This window comes from Grus americana, chromosome 6 (genome assembly GCF_028858705.1).
Source record: "Grus americana isolate bGruAme1 chromosome 6, bGruAme1.mat, whole genome shotgun sequence".
In the NCBI taxonomy this organism is placed as follows: Eukaryota; Metazoa; Chordata; class Aves; order Gruiformes; family Gruidae; genus Grus; species Grus americana.
This window is the reverse complement of record NC_072857.1, coordinates 23,013,638-23,033,211: the sequence shown is the minus strand read 5'-3', so window position 1 is coordinate 23,033,211 and position 19,574 is coordinate 23,013,638. Positions and strand designations below refer to the sequence as shown.

The 19,574-nt window shown below is 35.9% G+C and overlaps 1 protein-coding gene across 11 annotated transcripts in view; it reads right to left on the bottom strand.

The window, feature by feature from the left end:
* The window catches only part of DYNC1I2 (dynein cytoplasmic 1 intermediate chain 2), a 33,317-nt gene that overhangs the window by 13,224 nt on the left and 519 nt on the right, over window positions 1–19,574 (bottom strand). For 3 of the 11 annotated variants that reach the window (XM_054829304.1, XM_054829307.1, XM_054829309.1), the window contains exons 2-6: window positions 17,678–17,795; window positions 15,720–15,834; window positions 12,215–12,305; window positions 7,716–7,775; window positions 6,398–6,513 (exon numbers count right to left, since the gene is read on the bottom strand). In XM_054829304.1, coding sequence (XP_054685279.1) covers window positions 6,398–6,513; window positions 7,716–7,775; window positions 12,215–12,305; window positions 15,720–15,834; window positions 17,678–17,785 — 490 coding nt within the window. In that variant the 5' untranslated portion in view covers window positions 17,786–17,795. Of the gene's footprint in view, window positions 1–6,397; window positions 6,514–7,715; window positions 7,776–12,214; window positions 12,306–15,719; window positions 15,835–17,677; window positions 17,796–19,163; window positions 19,573–19,574 lie in introns of those variants that run through there. The other 8 variants (XM_054829311.1, XM_054829312.1, XM_054829305.1 and 5 more) reach the window with 7 other exon arrangements.

Sequence of the window (19,574 nt, the reverse complement as noted above, 5' to 3'; positions counted from 1 at the left end):
CTGTGATTTATCTGTAACTACATAAGTCTAAAACCTTCTCTCTAAAAAAGAAAAGTCATATGCAAACTTTCTCATTAAGGGATCTGGAGGGAAAAAAAATACCCAACAAAAAACAAATAACACAAACCACCACCCCCCACATACACAAGTTTTTGACTTCATTATCCAAAACTAGAATGCTTTCTCACAGAAGTTTACAATCAAAAAAGGCAGCATGAAGCTTTTAGACAACAAAAGAGGTAAGAAATTTTTGTTTTAATTACTTCTCCTGCCTCTCCTTTATGTTAAATTTATTAACTAACAGGCCAGGGGCTGGTATTTGCAAGGAACTGACATAACAATATTTTATTACCCAGCAAACACTGAAAGATTGGACATACTATTTCTGGAAAAGTATTTCTAGGAAGTCAGGAACCCCTGATACAGTAGTGTACTGCATTTATTTCAAGTCAGCTACATGAATTTGGAAACCTTAAAGGCACTGTCTAACTTCATCCTCATTCATTACTGACTGTACCTACTGGCATTTTATGCCACTTCATTGTCAGCATACCAAATACAATCTCACAATTAAAAAAGGCTGCTAAGACTTAGTCACAGGGCCACGAAGACAGGAAATGGGACTCTATGTCACATCAACATTTTGATGAATATTCACTGTAATATGCTAAGGGATTAACTACATGTTATTTCTGACAGGCGCACAGGGGATCTAAGGTTACAAACGGAACAGTAAAGATTGCATAAAAATAACAGCTACTTTGATATCAACAAACTTCTTGTCAATGAATGCTAACAACAGGTTTAATGAACCACTGAATTTTTACTTTGAGTTAACATCAAAATTGTGATGTATTTTGGCAAGACAGAAAGGAAAACAGTGCTGTACATTAGGCTGCACCTAGCAATAACACTACAGAGTGAAGTTCCAGTTGTCTGAGTAATCTGTTGCTGCAGAGTAGGTTAATCAAAGTTAAATCATCTGTGAAATGGGTGGCTTTTGTTAAACCGAATGTCTTCGTATCAAGTTTTCCCATCTATATTTCACTGTACACTTAGGGCATGTACAGGATAATACATGAACGTAAGAGTCCATTATTTCTTTTTAAAATATTAAAAAGTAAAAATACTACATTCACTGTAACAGCATCCAAGAAACCAATCCTATACACCAACTTGTTATTACTCTGCTTAAGTCAGAATTAAAAGGACAATAATGCTTAATATTTTCATTCTGTGTCTTGGAGACTTTAACAGACAAGAATTCCTCAAAGACTGGAGCTAATGCAATAATACTGTCTGCAGTTAGTTGTGATTGCACATGCACAATATTGTACAGCAGCACTAAATAACAAGTATACTATTAGCCCAGGAGAAGCCCTAATTGTAACAGCTGAGGAGAATCTTATTTCCCCTATATGCCTATCTTTCTTTGGATCAACTACTTCACGGACTCACAACAAATCTTTATTGAGTGTACTGGTGACAAATTTCTTCCCATGGGAATTTGAACAAGACGTTAGCAAATCACAAAGGAAGAGATCGAACAGTAGAGAACAGTGTAGCAAAAAGTACAGATAAGAAAAAAAAACTTAGCACCAATGATTACAGTACTCTGCATGGTGGCCAACATGGAGCCTGCAGAACATTAAGACATAAACCACAGTTCACATCTGAATTGCATCTCTGTTTCTGAAACTGCTTGTGCTGCCCAATAGGAAGAAATGAGCGTATAAAGGGAACACAATTTCAAATGTATTTTCAGAGAGTAGATGTGAAAATCTGCTGCCTGATAGAGCATGCCAAATAGAGGCTAAATAACAGACCTAATAACCAGTTGACCACACTAACTAAAAAACACATCCTCCAAAATTGGACAATGAGGGAAGCAGGGAGCAGTGTTATACACAGCATCATAGGCAGTAAGAACTGGATTTAGATAGCAGAAAAGGGGATGGCAGAACAAGGATGCTGGGGAATGGAGCAGCCTAAACACAGGATGTTCATGTTATGATGATGACAAAAGTTATTAAAGTGTAGTAATGGCATAGATGCTTAAGCTTATTAATTATGAAAAAAGGGAGGACAGCACTGAGTATGGCACAACACTTAGCAATCATAGAATGGTTTGGGTTGGAAGGGACCTTAAAGATCATCTAGTTCCAACCCCCCTGCTGCAGGCAGGGACACCCTCCACTAGACCACATTGCCCAAAGCCCCATCCAACCTGGCCTTGAACACTTCCAGGGATGGGGCATCCACAACCTCTCTGGGCAACCTGTTCCAGTGCCTCACCACTCTAACAGTAAAGAATTTCTTTCTAACATCTCATCTAAATCGACCCTCCTTCAGCTTAAAGCCAAAGTAAGTTTATTTGGTCCCTAAACGAAAAAGATAGTCATCATTACTGTATCACAGAATGACAAAATCCCCAAAACCAGGAACAGGATGTGCAAAGAGAACAAGAAAAAAAAATAAAGGTGTATTTTCTCTGCTATATATCCTCAGAATAGCGAGCCATTTGATCATTTCATTTCATTTCTTTTACATAATAAATACAGCTGCTACAGAAATAGTAGAGTTAGAAGACTAAGCCTATTGAAAATGTTGGAGAAAAAAAAGTGTGAAAAAAAAATAAATGAAGTACTGAAGACAGACACATGTCAGTATTTTCATCAAAGCAAGAAGTTTGAGAGCATCAAGACCACCACCCTGACACCATTTCTTACTGTGTTTCTCTTTTTCTATATCCTTAGTCACTCACTTGTATTCATGGCACCTTGAGGAAAGAGCAGCTGTGGGTTGCACCCATTATATGAAAAGCCCATAAAACACGTATTGCAGATTTACCTTCCAACTCTACTTTGGATGTGGGCACCTTCCTATAAGAACTGTGCAACACATTTATTAACTTCCGTTAATGGGGAAATTTAATATTCCATACTGTTCAGAATACAGCAAATGACTTCCTGTGGCAAAATACTTAGTGCTCTAAAGATGACTCAATCTCTAATCACAGAGTGAAACTGATTTCTAGGAGAGATCCTGATTTTATTGTTTTACAGTATTATAAAAAGAATCAATCTTATTAAGACAGGCAGTTTCTCAAATACTTTGTGGTCAGAATAAATAAATATTAGTACTGCAATAAAATAATGGAAGTTGTGAGAACTGTTAGCACACTAAATGCCTCCACCTCCTAAGGAAACTGTCTCATTCCAAATTTAAGAGCTGGGCATTGTATAAGAGAAAGACAAGGCTATCTACTATTTTGGATACAACAGTTCAAAGGGGTGGAGAAATGTGGGAAAGTTGTAATTCCAGCAGTGATACTTTTTGTCTTAGCATAAAGTGACTATAGTGCCACTAGCACTGAGGTCACATTCTAGCTCTACCATCTAGGACTGCATGCACACTGGTCGTTCTTTCATTACAAATGGAAAGGATCACTAGCTCAAAACAGCTGCAGCCAAGAAGCCTCCTATCGTAAAGATAGTAGGGGGAGTTACTTCATGTTTGAATACTGTCTATGATGGTGCAACATGCCTGCACTATACAGAAGCATGAACATATAAACTTAAGTCTGCCTCCTTTCTCTAAGTATGGAATTTTCCTGCTTTGGATCTCTCCGTTACTGAATGCAGTCTTTTCTATCAACTTCTGAGATGAGTGACCTTCACATTTTAAAGCCAGAACTGTTCAGGTGAAAGGTACTAATTATTTAAATTTAACTGTTTATTACACTGAATCCAAAGTACGCATCTCCAAAGGTCAACTTAAAATTGAAGATATGAAGCCTCCTCTATGTAACTGTGATTTCGTTTTGTGTTGCCATAAACATTTCCATGACAATTCAGAACTGGTTTAGTTTAAAAGTAGTTTTCTCCTACTTCCTATCTGTCCCACCAGACAGATTAGGTGTAGCTTGAATGCTTCCCAGTTTAGGTTACAATACAACTACATAACCATTGTGGCACACAGAAGTGGAACAAAGAGGACTGGGTTGTGGGTTTTTTTTGGTTTTTAGTTTGAAGGGGTGACATTCACTGTTCTTTTCTTTCTTTTTTCCTTAAAATCAGTGTTAGCATAATTCAACCTACAGCACATGTAGACCTAAACCTGCAGAATGACTGCACAGCGTATCTAATAAAACTGCTTCTATTTTCCTCTGTTCAAAAGCATAGCTCCAACAGCATTTTAAAATTTCAAGATATGATAATTAAGACAGGTATGGTCCACTTCATTTTATAAGAAAGCGTGAACACTGGATCTAACCTAGCTGAGATGCAACTTGTTGCTGTAAAAGAGAGCTACTGAAGATTAGTTGTATGTGTAAATTCAGTTGCAAGCTCAACTTTCACATGTACTTTGTAAGATTATCTTTAGTTTACAGTATACTCACTAAAATAAATTTAAAACCCACAACTGCTCAGATTGTGAGAAGAAATAAGAATCAATGAGATTTTAATTAGTGCATCTAACTGCACTCTGAAAATTCAGCATATTGCTTTTGTCAATTATTTTAAAGACTTCAAAATTTTCTTCCCATAACCAAAACCTCTCACCTAGCGACTCCTTTTCTTGGAGGCTGTGTGATTTTTTTTTTTTTTTTAAAACCCATGTCCTATTTCAGATGTCATTATAAATTGTAAACAGAGAGCTTATTTATGAATGTATTTAGGCAGTCTCAAAACAGACCTTAAAAGGATCCTCAACACTGAAATGATGAAAAAGCATCCATGACTTTTGTGAAGTATACATGCATAAAATAATGATGACGACCCTCAAGAAAACAGTATTATTTTTAAGATGCAATGGATCAGAAGACAACATCTGTAATGAGAGAGCTTTCTGGTAAAGGCAGTAATACAGATGACCCATTTTTCCAGCTCCACTACAGTAAACCTCAACTACAGCCTATCCACTGAATGTGAGACTAAGATCATACGATCCCAGACAATTTCCACTGACAGCAGGCAGAAGTAAAACTCTTCAAGCACAGAAGCTATGAACTAAGTCTTCAGATTCCATGAACCTGACAGAGGGGAGGAAAAAATCCCCGAGAGATTAGAGAAAGAAAAAGGTAGGGGGCATGGGAGAAATGAAAGCAGGAAAACCCAAAACGCCTATCTGTGCAGGCATACAAATAAAACAAAGAATGGAAAAGAAACGTAGTCAGAGAAAAAAGCATATCCTCTGTTGTTCTGGCTCACTGAATAATGAAGTTTGAAAGATCTGTTTGGTGTTCTGAAGACACACTGATCCCTTATACTGAATACCCAGACAGAAGGGAAGAAACTTCTCAACACAGAGTACTGTTGCAATTTCTTCCTTTCTTTCCCCTCCCCTTTCCTCCCCACTTAAACTCATTGACAGTGGCATTTGCATCTCGTTAAACTTGCCAAAGTGACTTCAAGACACACTCCAGACAAGAGCAGCATATTGATGTAGACTGGAGCAACAACAACAATTCTGCATCACTTTATTACGCATTACACTCTTTATTATCTGTATTATGCTTTCAGGTAAATTATGCAGTTTCTGGAAACACCAGCATAAGATTTCAGTTGAGTATTCTCTTCAGGTTTTAAAAAGTGCTTTTATCTCCTTGCATAAACACCCAAAACTTCACATACCAAAGAGAAGGAAAATGCAAAATTATGAATGTAGAAATAGGTCCTAAAAATCACTAGCAAAGACACAAAGTCAGTCATAATAAACTAAGAGATTTTTGTTGTGAAACTACATACAAACTAGGTCAAGATTAGTATTTTCATTTGCAGCTAAATTCAAGTGTTTCAACATTGAAAAGCAAATTTATTAGCCAACTATCTATGTTTTCTTCAGAAAAACTCTCTTTTCTGAAAAGCAAAGAAGTCATGACTAAAAGAAAGCATATGTTCAATTGCTGACAACAGAAACTGCATGAGTTAATAAAGAAATTAGTTCCTTCTTTTAAAACTCAATGTATAAGCTCCACGTATAAAAAATTCAAATTCTTAAAAAGTTGGGTGGTTTAACTGCTAAGTTTGTTGTACGGATACACAGCCTTCAAGTAAGTTGTGTGTGTATTCTTAAGTGTCATAAATGCAAGATATATTCCACTTTTATTTATCAGTTGTCAGCTAATTAAGCGACTCGGGAACATTTAATAGGAGTGAGAAAATACCATGTATTAGTAGTAAGAGTAATGCTAAACCAGATGCAGAATGACAGTAACACTCTTAAGCAAGACCTATATGAATTTAATAATAGAATTTATATCAATTATCTCACAGATCAACCTTCATTCCACCTCATTAAGTTTCAAGATCACAAGTGTTAGTTCTAATTCAGTCATCGTTATTATAATTAAAAAAAGAAAAATAACTTAGGTAGTAAGAAGTTAACGATTCACCTTCCTTTGGCTGAGTCATAACAGGTGTTTGTGTCTCCTTTGTATATGTAACAATTTCTCGAGGAGGAAAGTCAACTTGTGTAATTTTGGCCATTCCAAGTTTAACAGGTCCACGTCTAAATAAAATTAATAGAGAAATCAGAAAAAATATTTAACTTTATGAATTACTTCACATTTTGCCTACAATAATACCCAAGTCATCATGTCGCAGCACTGCTTAGTCAAGCTTAAATCCAGTGGAAACTTAACTCTGATGAAGTCACACAATTATGGCTAATATGTTATCATCATTGTTATTTGAAATCAGCAGCTATTTATACATCTGCAATAAAAAGAAAGGTGCAAATAGATATATTTGGATTACAGGACATAATTTTAAAGTTTTGCTCTTTGTGGTTGACTAGGGTACTGCTACATATATGACATATCCTTATTTTCAGTGGAACAGATCTGCTCACGAGTCATCTTTGTACAACAACGGTTCTAGGATTTTAAAGCTTAAAAACCAGCTTAGTTATTCTGAATGAAAAAGCATTTCCTAGTCCTTTTAACTTTGCTGCCCTTTTTTGCCTACCCCTAAGATACTATTTAGAATGCAGAACTGTAACTCTAATCTTAAACTCACACACTGACAAGTGATTCATCCAGAATACATTACTCCAGAATACAATACAGAAAACCTGAGTTTTCTGACTTTAGCTTATGGAAGATCCCATAAATGCAGATATAGCTAGGATCCAACTGCAATGCATAATGCACTTCCAAAACCCACACAACATTAATTCAGTCATTGTAACTTCCTATAAAAGCTAATTTCAGTATGTATTGTAGTGATACTGCAATGATCCAACAATAATTTACGTATATCAAATCTAGTTTCTTATTATCCACCTCTGTTGAAAGATAAAAGCAAAAGAGTAACTCCTTTTGAAAAGTTTTAGTGGGTAGAATCATATTTCTTATAGCACGATATGGATTTTAGTAAGTGCTTATAATATACAGCTTTTATAAACATATATTTATAAGAAAAGATGGGAGCCACAGCTATTCTAAGCTTTTTATTTTAAAGTTTACATTTTGCCAAAGAAAGACTCAAAGAAAAACATGAGTAAGTTTTATTATTAGAAATAAGCATCTTATGTATATTAAATAATATAAAAATTTCCCATTGCAAGCAAACTGCACTAGGTCTAGGGATAGTGAGTTTCTGTTACTTACAGAACAGTCTCTTAACAACAACTTGAAGTCTTAAAGAAAAAATAAACTCTTATTATCCATAAGTACATGAAAGAGGGAATATAAGAAATCTATGCAATACCCCAGATCGGAATCAGAGTGGAGCTGAAGAACTGATGGATCAGTATCCCAATGCAGCGTCCTGATACCCCAGGTTGAACAATCATGCAGCATTAGCAAAAAAGGCCAGAGATTAGTGAAGCAAATACACACTATGAAATCTAGAGTTACAGTAAGCTTATAGTTATTTCATTGTTCACAAGAAACAAAGCAATGTAACATCAGTTAAGGGAAATTCAGCAAACATTCAGTGCAATAATACATGCAGTCAATACAAAAGTTAAAAAGCAAACAGAATTCAGAGCTATTAGAAAAGAAATAAATTATTTTAAAGATTGAAAGTTAAAGATCTGCAAACAAATGTAGCCTTTATGAGAGGCAAATCAAAATACTTTAAATACCAACAAGAACCCATTAAAAACTTCAAATTCCTTCTAAAAGCTGTTCAGATTTGTTCATGTCATATGAAGACAGACTTGTTAACGTAATGCAATCTTGCCCAGAGCAGTAAATATGTGCAGGAAACTGTCATATTGGTAAAGGAAATGAGTCAACACATAAGCCTTTTGGTAGAGGGGCAAAAAAGCACTTCCACTGGGATAGAGAACTGCTAGAGTTTCCAAGATGTGACATTGCAGTAATTATGGGTTAAGCACTGCCTTGGGCTTCTAAGTGTCATCTGATTTAGAGCCAACTCCATTTCAGATATTTAAATTTTTTAGAAATAGTGGGCTTTATATTAATAACACATTTTAAAGACATGGAATAATGAACAGAATAGATCTATTTCAAGTCACTTTTGTATCAGAAGAAATATGAAGGGGGAAATAAATCTTCTTTCTCCCTTCATTTTTAGCCTTCATCCCTTCTCCACAAATTTTCATTTAGTCTACTGCCAGCTATCAGGCTCAGGCAGAATTTTAAAACAAGCTTATAAGAGAGATTAACAGATGAACATACATGGTTTTTCTGAAGTTCTTAGATGCTATTATATTTCTTTTAAAAATAATGTTTTATAACAAATAAAAATAAAGAATATGTGATATTTTAAAATAAGTCAGTAACGGGTAATTTTCCATTTCCATTTCCATCCCATACCTGGTAATATGAGAACATTTCTAAAGATAAAGGCCATAAAACCTCATAAATATGGTTGTGTCACGCACTACCTTGTTCTTGTAGAAAGCGTGCATTAGAAAAATAATGATAGTTTAATTAAAAATTACAAATCCACTGTCTTCATGTTTAGCAAGTAATTCTACATAACTGCTATAGTATCCACAGCAATAGCTTAATACTTAAATATCTAAAATCTTTCCATATATTTTGTGCATCAGAAAACACACCATTTTACCGTCAAGTTAATTAGTTTGAGTATACTTATTCTTTAGGTCTCTACTATTTTTCTTGACCAAATAGATTTAAGCTTGGAGTTTAATTTGGTGCCTGAGACATCAAGCTGGATATTGCTCGTATGTTGTTCAAGCATACATTAAAAAAGAAAAAAGAAAAAAAAAAGCAAAAAAAAAAGCAAATCCAAACCACCACCACTCCTCAAACTTTCATGTTGCTTCTGCAAAGGATGACTTATCTACAGATCCAAAAGCTGCATTACCATAATACTTGTCAAATGTTTTCTCAACTTTATCAGTCCCACTTGAGAGGAACTTGGGAAGAGGGCTATGAATTTAAAAGGCTCTGACTTTTGTGCCCGCTTAAGACCTAGCCCTTACTCAGGTTGCTTTCCTGCTTTCAAAGCATTCTTTTAACTTTTGACAGTTGCTTCAGTGGTACCAGGGATAGTCTGCCTTTTAAAATAGTTCAAGTCCACAAGTAGTACAGGATATACAGTTAAATCTTTCTCAGAGACACTCTTTTAAAATAAAGGATACATTCTGAGATAAAACTCATCTATTATATGTGTACCAAAATGATGTAAAATATTGTTCCTTTTGCTTTCCCAATGGTTATTATGCCTTAAATTAATTTATCTACAAGCTTCAGTGAACAGAAGTTCCTATTCTTCTATATATGCCCAAACTTCTCTATATCCAGGCACATTCCTAACACTTACCAGATCTCAAAAAGTATTTTCTGCATTTAAACTAATTCTATGAAGCATCCACCTAATTTAAAAGTAAGCCAACAGTATTAATTTCCAGTCTTGAATTTATACTCTTAACTCAGAAAAAGAGAGAAAGAACAGTACCAAACTGGGAACCAAAACTCTTTACTGATGAAAATAAAGCAAGACAGGTGGAAGTAACAGCAGAAACACAATCTGAACACTGCTCTACTAATTACTAAATAAGTAAAGTTACTGACAAGATCCAGCATCATAGAGGAGAAGAGACTAAACTAACAAAAGGAGATCATCTTCGTAAAGTATAGTTGCAGCATGACCAGAGAACAAATGGCCACAGACCAAAAAAAGAAAAAAAAAAAAGGAAAAAAAAAGAGAGAAATAAAAATGAACTGAAATAATACACTAATATGAAAGGTTTTGTTTTAAGATTATCAAGCACAGTGGAACAACTTGGGCTTTCTAACACATCTCATATTGATATGAAAGACACCTGTGAAATGCCAGGTATAACACTAAGGGATATCACACAGTCCAACTTTTCCCATTAATGTTTAGGTTTGAGTGTATGTGTACATTAGGAATCCTGTACAAACCTGTACTAATAGACTAGGATATGGACATCTGTTTACTGGGGGAAGTGAAGAATGTTATCCAGTGGTTGGAGAATAAGCAAGGGGATTCTAACAGTGACTCTACACAGTCTTCAATTTAGCTACACATTCATACATCCACGCTTTCCAGACCACAATCTTTTTACGCTTCCTCGTCCGGGAAATTGTCAAGCGACAGATTTAGTTTTAAAGTTTGCAAATGTATGAAGCTATAGAGGCTTAGAATGTGAGTTTTCTCAAGGCTTCATAAGAAAATGTATGCATACAACATTATATTACTATGCCCAAGGAACATACAGTCAGAGAGCACAGTACACCTATGAGGTGGAGATAAATTCAGTACACACCATGGCACTCAATGCAGACATGTGGCCTATACATATTGTTTCATACTGAATGGAAATTATGTATGAATGGAAAGAAAACATTTTAAAAAGTCATCATCAAATAATTCTTGCTTTTTCTTCTAGATAGTGAATTTAAATATAAAAATCACAATTTAATAAGCAATAATCACATATTTGAAATAATTTAAAATTTGCTTGTTAGTTACTCAGTTAAGGAACAATTATATTCATTCTTTATTAACATGACCAGTTAACTTCAACTGCATATTGTGAATAAGCTATGCACAAGATCACACCTGGGCACTGTTTAAAAAAAGTTTGGGTTCATATCTGCTGCCTGATGTATTCTCTGTTTTAACTTAATGGTTGCTACTTAGAAACAAGTACCTTGTAACCTTTGTTCAGGTCATTAAAACCTTGAATATTTTCAGACTAAGATTGTGTATAGTTATATATGCATAATCCACACACAGACCAGACATTACTGCAGTCTTTGTAAAAGATGTTTCAAACCAGTTTAAGTATTCGCTCTTTCTCCAAAACAGCTACTTAAATAAGCACAAAAGTAAATGATGATCACTGCTTTAATAACTCTATTTTAACTAAACTTCTCCACAATGCATACACAGTAAATTTTAAGTACAGGAATTGAATTTGCTGAGAAACTATAAGTTACCAAAATTAATTAGGCAAATACTGCTCTTATTCCCAGATTGTGCATGGGAAATGGTAGAAATACCCTTTGGAAGTAGTGTTTCCCACCTTATCACCCATATATTGCCACTCTGAATTCTTAGTTTAACAGAAATATTTATCTGACTCTCTTTAGAGAAGCATTTATCAAGCTGTCATGCACAAAAAAAATGGTCAAATAGATGTGGGAAGTACTGGAACCGAAAAAAACCCTGTGGCTGTACTAACATAGTCCTATGTTTTGGCCAAACGAGAGAGATTCTAAGTGGTATAGTTGTGTTACAGGGATGGCTGCAAAGTGAAATAACGAGAAATACTGTTCTGAGTAAGGAAAAAAAAGTAAAATCAGAAGCAAGGCAAAGTTTGTAGACAGTATCTTTTATTAGACCAACTAGAATAGAGGAAAAAGGAAATAGCCTATCATCCATACACACCCTTCTTTAGAAGAAGCTGGGAAAAGCCCAGAAGTTGGACTTTTCCAGTTCTCTATTGTCCTGAGACATTCATACTTACAAGAACATTACCACAAGACATTCGTAATTTTACTTTAAACTTGCAAGTTTAAACAACTCCATGTTAATGTTAGCAATTTCAAATTAGGAAGCGTAGTTGCATTTCAAATTTCAGAGTATTTCTGTAAAACAGTCACTGTTTACAGATTCAGTAACACTGTAACCTCATATTATTATATTATAATCAAGTGATTAACCTTGATTTCTTCTACAGCTTAATTATTCAGAATACAAGTATTAAGCAAAGGAATATGACAAGGAGAGCGACATACCTAGATCCAACAGCGCCATCACCAGAGTCCTGGCTTCCAGCCTCACTTGGCGTACTCACAGATTTGGAAGACGGAGAGGTAGGAGGAGGGACTAAATAGTGAAACAGACAGGTATCCGCTGTTACTACTCGCAGAGGTTGCACAGCTTAGGATGTTTTCAAATTAATTTAACATGAAGTATTAAAAAAAAAAGTGATGGCAAACAAAAAATACATGGATGAAAATGAATAGTAGAAAGAGAGGGGAAAAGACAATGTTAACAATTCATGCTGGACTTTCATGCAATTGTTTGGCATTTATGCATCTGGAGCATACAAAAAGACATGGAGGGAAAGACATTTAAGAGAAAAATGAATTGAAAATATATTTTATAACTGAACTTCTGACAAATGATGGCATCAATTTTCAAAGGGTAATTTCCACTAAATCATCTTGCTTAAACATAAAAGGAAGATAGCGGTTAATGTAGCTTTGACATACATTTTTCTCAAAATTTAGACATTCAATGTATTTAACCGGTTATTTTGTTTCAAAATATATAATCACTGAAGTGTCGATCAAAAAAAAGTGGCTTTGTCATACAGCATACTGTTATTTTTGTTCTAATTTGAATCAAATCAACATAAATCCTGTGTATTACAACAAAGTTTCTAGTGTTGGCTTTTGGGGGATTTTCATGTTTTCTTTCTTTTTACTTGACAAACAGTCTACTACTGTTATATTGAAACTTTTTCTTAAAAGCCAGATAATTTTCATCATGTAGATGAAGACTGCAATTACCATTTAAAAAGCAACATGCTTTCTGGGACTGATACATAATAGTGAATGATATCATGCAATCCGATACAAACACAAAGCCATTTCGATATCTATTTCAACTTTTCTTTTTAGAAATAGTGAAACTCATTATTTAAGCATAAACTAAAGTTTCATTAAGAATCAGGGTGTGTGTTGAAGGTCCTTATATGCTTCATTTTTCAGCAATATGCAAAACATTCATACAACACATTCATTCCTTAGCAACCCTTGAAAAGAACCTTTTACCACCTGAACACAAGATATGTATATAAATTGGTATCCAATCTGTCAGGTGTCAGGCAAGGGAGAATTCTGAATTTAGATTTGTAACATTTCTAGAGAGTTTCCCAAAATCACAAGTATGTTGCGAGTTCCGAAGAATGCTGCCATCCCATCCCAAAACAGAGACATTACACTGGTTGACAAAAATTCTACTCTAAATTTACAAAACTACAATGAATACTTTGATTTATTAAAAATTCATTCATCCTACAGGACATACTTTTATATAGGTCTAGAGTTATACTTCATAAATTCATACATACACATACTTACAGTTTATACATATATCTATATAAATATGGGTGTATATGTGTATATATGAGTATATATATTTATTCTTCAACTCATCATCCCCATCTACCGAATAATTTATACTAAAGGAAATGCCCATAGGCCTTTATAATCCTACATTATATTTGTGCATTATCAGAAAAGATGACATTTTAATGTCACCTTTTCTTAATTGAAGAGGTGACATTAGAAACATATCTTGCTACCACGTACAAAAGCGAGCCAGCTCTATCTAGCAGTAACCATGGCCAAAGGAATCCAGTAGCTCAGTTTTGATGTCACAGCACCCTCTTGTGGGGCAAACTGTTTCTTGTCTTTTCATTAGTGAGGTGAAACCTATTTAAAGACCAACAGTCTTACTAAAAGACCAAGTAAAATTCCACCTGCCCCAACAGAGGATGAAACTATAATACCTTCTTGAAAGTTATTTTGGTTCCCTAACTTATGGCTTCTTATATAACGAGTATGGTAGATATCAAAAACATACTTACATCGTTAATGTCCCTTCTCCCATAAGAGAGCTACCTCTCTGGCAGTTAACAGGACAGGAATTGCCTTAGGAATTTTTAATACAATTTTCTATGAAGGAATCTAATCTCAAGCTATCCACCTTCACCAACAACGTGAGCTCAAGCTATCCGCATACCAAGCTGGTCAGCTGTGAGGCAGTTTCAGTTCAGGTATACGATCACTGTACTATCATACTTCACCAGTATCCAGTTGGCAGACTGAGCCTGTGCCTCAGACATGCTACTGAGAGGTAGCAAGCAGGACATTTTAGCTTGATTCAGGATCTGGGTATCTTGAAAGGGAACAGAATGAATTCCCTGCAAATCCATGTGCATTGAAGAGTGTGGTTAAGTAGATGCTCAATGGAGTTAAACACAACACTTGCAGGGGTGCGCTCTAGTCCTACACGCCAGCACCCCAAAAAATCTTTTCACAAACAGCTACTTGAAGTCTATGCAATAGCTTGCTTCGAGGACTGACTATCCTGTGGGGTTTAGATTCTGTCATAGATTTAAAAAAAAAAAAACAAACCAAACCAACAGCCACATGCATTTCTGAAAGAGTGTCATCATCTGCCTTAGCAAAACCTCACACAAGGAAGCATTCAACTCCTAGTCTGCCAAACAAGATCTCTAGTAGGTAAGAACTGATTACTCAAAATGCTGTACACTAGTGATAACATAGCCCAAATCCAGTCTCTAAACCATGAGAACACTTCAAACTACTAAAACTGACCGTTGTGGCTGTTGGAATGGGAGCAGCTATACTGGTGTTTATTCCGTGTTCACTTTTGAACACTTGAGGACTATGCAAAAGCAATTATGAAGATATAGTCACAGATACACTCTATCAATCACAGATTATTTTTATTTGCAAACTCAGTTGAAATAGACCCTCACCACTGAGCCAAACTGAAAAATAAGTTTTAAACCCCTTAAATTTCAGGGTTAGAGACAAAAAGTGGAGTTAAATTATCACCCTCTTTGCTTTCATCTCCCAGAGAGATGTGGCTATGTAAAGGCAAAAAGCAATAACCAATATGCTAACCCATCCAACAGTGGCACAGATATGAATCATCATCCTTGATAGTTAAATTTTATACTTAGCCTTGCTATTACTCCAAAGTCAGTCAGGTATTTGAGATAAGGAGAATTACAGTGTAAAAGATCCAGAAAGGTAACAAACCAACTCCACACAAAAAAAAATAAAAATCAGAATTAAAATTTGGTATTATGAAAAAAAGAAAAAAAATACAGAAGAATAATGCATGGGGAAAATAGGACAAAAAAAAAAAGAACAAATACGTGATATTTATATATTTTAACGAAAAGACTCCAAATAATCCACTGAGTGTAAAACACATCTTTACAAAATAGTACTATTAATGTGTACTGAAGCACATCACCTGACATTTGTAACAGAGATCATGCATGACAATAGTACAAAACCCAGACACGTATACCCCAAAAAACAGTGGCCAGAGAATGTTTATGCTAGTTGTACAAATACCATAATCCTAACAAAAACCAACCAACCAAAAAACACCCCTCCACCTCCACCTCCCAAAAAAAACCAAACCAAAAACTCCCAAACATTCATCTCAAACTAATATTAACATTCCTACCAACAGGAGACTCAGGTGTCAACCCCATGCTCTGAAGTAATGCTTCAGCTTCTCTTCTCTTCTTTTCAAGATCAGATTCTTCTTGTACAGGAAGAACTTCTTTCTTCTGATCAGTCTAAAAATAATTCAATAATTAAGTTATGGCATTTAACAGGTATTAAAAATGGTTTCTTTTTTTTTTGAGATTTTTTTTATGCTAATGAAACCTATCATCATACAGGTTAGGTATTTAACTCTAGTAATTCTGATGGCCCTTTCGTAAACAACAGACAGGAATCACCAAGTTTTGTAGCTTTGGTACTGTCCTAAAGAGACATATATAACATGCAAAAAGTGTCTTCTCATTTGTCAAAATGACCAACACTTCATAAGATTACTAGCATTAATGTAAAAAAGTGCTGTAAAATTTGAAGACAAAAAAATGTGTTATTTACCTGTGTATAAAAGTATTTTAAAGACACAGCCATATTTTTCCAGTTTTGAAATGAGAATAACCATGTCAAAGAAAACACTATATGGTTAGAATGACAGTAAGAGATACCCTGCTTTGGTCAAGAAACTATTAGGACACTTGGCTAGATAGAGGACATACTAAAGTGTGTAGCAATTAAGAAAATATGTATAAGTGATGTTTGTTTGTTTGTACATTGTAAGCTATTTTTTAAAACAAAAACATCAACAAGCTGTTTAGTGAGAAAGCTTTCTTTTGAACCTCAGGTCTTAAAAAAAACCTGCAGCAACTTAAAGTTTACAATGCAAGGCATTTAAGTAGTTTTCTTTAAGTTGTGTTATAATCTGCTAGATTTCATGCAAAAAAGTACACCCCCATCCTCATAATTTAGAAATAACACAAGCTCTACTGTGAAAGATATTGAAAAGTCACAGCTTAAGGTGTTCACAACTCAGTCATTGGCAAGTGAATATTTCTGTAAATATAAATTGATGATACAAATACAAGTCTTTAACAGAAGCAGCAAAATCTAGACCAAGCTATTCTATCCCTATGCCATGATTAAAGATTGTTCCTTGCATGACTGCACATTATGCTTCTAATCTACTGCACAATTCCTTTTAAAAAAGCACTTCCCAAATTTCAGATTAAATTCTCAACTGATAAACTATTGCATCACATGTGGAATCTCAGATACAGGCAATGCATTGTTACAAGATCATCAGAACATAATCTGAGATACCTCCCTCTCCTTTTTGTCTGAATCACGTAGTTGGCAGCTGCTCAGTCTTCAGTCATACACTAATTTAGAACACCTACAAGATCTTAACCAAAACATAGAGAAGCCTTGAAAAAGTACTCCAAAACATTCCAGCAAAAGTTTATTTCATGAGGTATAATCTGCACTCAGGAGAAACATAGTAATAAATCACTGATTGTCACATACTTCAGCAGAGAGAAATCCAGAAGACTTAACAAACCATGTCTAACACACAAGTAGCATATACATCCTGAGTGTTGCTCTGATGTTAAAATTCAAGCTAAAGATGAGTCAAAGAGCAGAAGAATGTAGCACATTGTTTGTACGATAATAATACTGACAGTCAGACAATTCACATGGATATCTCAGAACTGCACTTGAATTGAGTTCTCTAAACAACACGATCACAACTCATGAAGCAGAGCTTTTATGTAATACTTCACAGTGATTTGATTAATTATGTCCCCCCCCCACACACGTAGTTTTAGAAATCCAAACGTTATGCAAGTGTAGGATTTTAAAAAAATTAAAATCTAACTTACTGTTTTCTTTAGAATTATCCATATAGTAGGTGTTTGCTCTTACCAGAAAAGAAAAGTTTTATATTTGCATCAGCAACTGACCATTAAATAGACACTCCCTGAATAACATGTAGCAAATGATTAAGCAAATGATAAACCTACCCTTAAATTTTGGGCAAGTTACACATGCAAACAGTCAAATTTCAAAGAGAAAATTATTTCTTACTTCTTTTTTCTTTCTTTCTTCCTCCTTTCTTTTTTTCTCCTCTCTGATTTGAGCTAATCGTTGCTTCTTACGCTCCAACTCCGCCTTCAGTTCACTTTTGTCAGACATGGCTGAAACACTGATCAACAGAAATCACATCACTGTTTGTGCTTTTGTTTGTCTGTTTAAGATAGCAGCTTTCCTTTAAAGGAGGTATCATTAAAGGAACTACACTAGCTTACCAAACCAGAACTCTGAGAAGTCTTAAAATAATAATTAAAAAAAAAAATCACATTCCTTTAACACATTCTCAATAAATACTAAAGATTTAAAACAAACAAACAGAACTATGATATGGTGACAGCATCCATTCCTAAGGTAGTTCTGAAGCTGTTTGAGGGAACTGCTTTGAAAGAAATGTTAGGCACCAAAGACAGGGCTACCTGATCTTGCCATAGGATTCTGTACAGCTACAGCCAACTATGAGACTGAAAACAGCAAGGAGAGTACCAACACAGTATCTATCTTCTACTTCGACAGCTTAAATATTGGCATGCTATAACTTAGCAGTATGTAAGCTACGTATCTTTCTACATACAGTTGTAGAAGTCAAAATACAGATTTATTAAAAGATTTAGTAGGATTACTATAAATTGCAAGGCAAAGTAAGTACAACTGTAAAAGTCAAAAAACCTGTAAAAAACCATGCATTATCAGTTTTTTCCCCCCAAACCTTTTGTACACTGATAAGAAACTGGTGGATATTTTAAAGACAAAAATTCTAGAAGTTTTGCTACATAACTAACTCAATTAAATACAGATAAGGTCAACAATAAACAAAAGGTGGAAAAAACCCCCACCCATTTCAGAACTTAACAAAGATTTAGAACACAGGTATGAAAAACTGTGTGAATGGGCTGAGTGAATAAAAGCTTAATTTTACTGTTTTTAAGCAAATCTATGTCAGTAAAGAAAGCACAGAAGTGGTTCTACAACAGACCAGGGATCTATAAATGCTTTTACATTAAGCTTGATAACAGAGATACCAGATTAAGCATTAGTAACATAACTATTCACTAATACAAAATTAGGAATACCTTCAAGTGTTTGCATGATACATCTATGCACAGAAAAGGATGCAAAATGATGCAAGCCTCATACACCTACCCCAATATAATTAGTAGGATGTATACTGAGGTAAATGCATGTATTTCTCCATTCTGCAAATGTTTAAGTGCTAGTAAATAAATTTTTCTAAAAAAAAAAATCTACTGGCGGCACTATCAAATGGCATTCCGGTGTCGCTTTAAAACAGCGCTAGGAAGGCGCGTTGTCACCACGCCATGAATTCCCACCTCCACCCGTCTTTCTAACGCGGAGCCAGGAAAGCGAAGCGGCACAAACTCAGCCAGCCCTGAGGAGGGGCCCGCCCCGCCCAAGCTGACAGCGGTACGAACCGGGTGCCGCCAGGACCAAGTTCCCCACCCCAATCCCACATGGGCCGTACCCGGGAAGGAACGTAGCAGCGCACTCCCACCCTGACAGGGCCCTACCGCACCCTGAGGCCCAGGAGAAGACGACACCACCACCGAACACCCCGAAGCCTGCCCGGCCCCTCTCCCACTTATCGAGGGCCGAGCCCCGGCGCGGGCCGCCCCCTGGCCCCACCCCTCACTCGACAGGGCGAGGCCGACAGACAGAGGGTCCCCACAGCGAGGCAGCGACGCCGAGCCGGGAGGGGCAGCGGCGCCAGGCGCAGCTCGGCCTCCGCGGGGCCCCCGCGCACCTGGCAGAGAGACCTCCTTCTGCTCCGATCGTCCACCGCACCCCGCTCCGCCTGCGCCGCCTCACAAAGGCGCCGGCAGCTGACAGGCAGCGGCCTACGGCGGGCGCCGAGGACCAAACTAGCCCCGAAAGC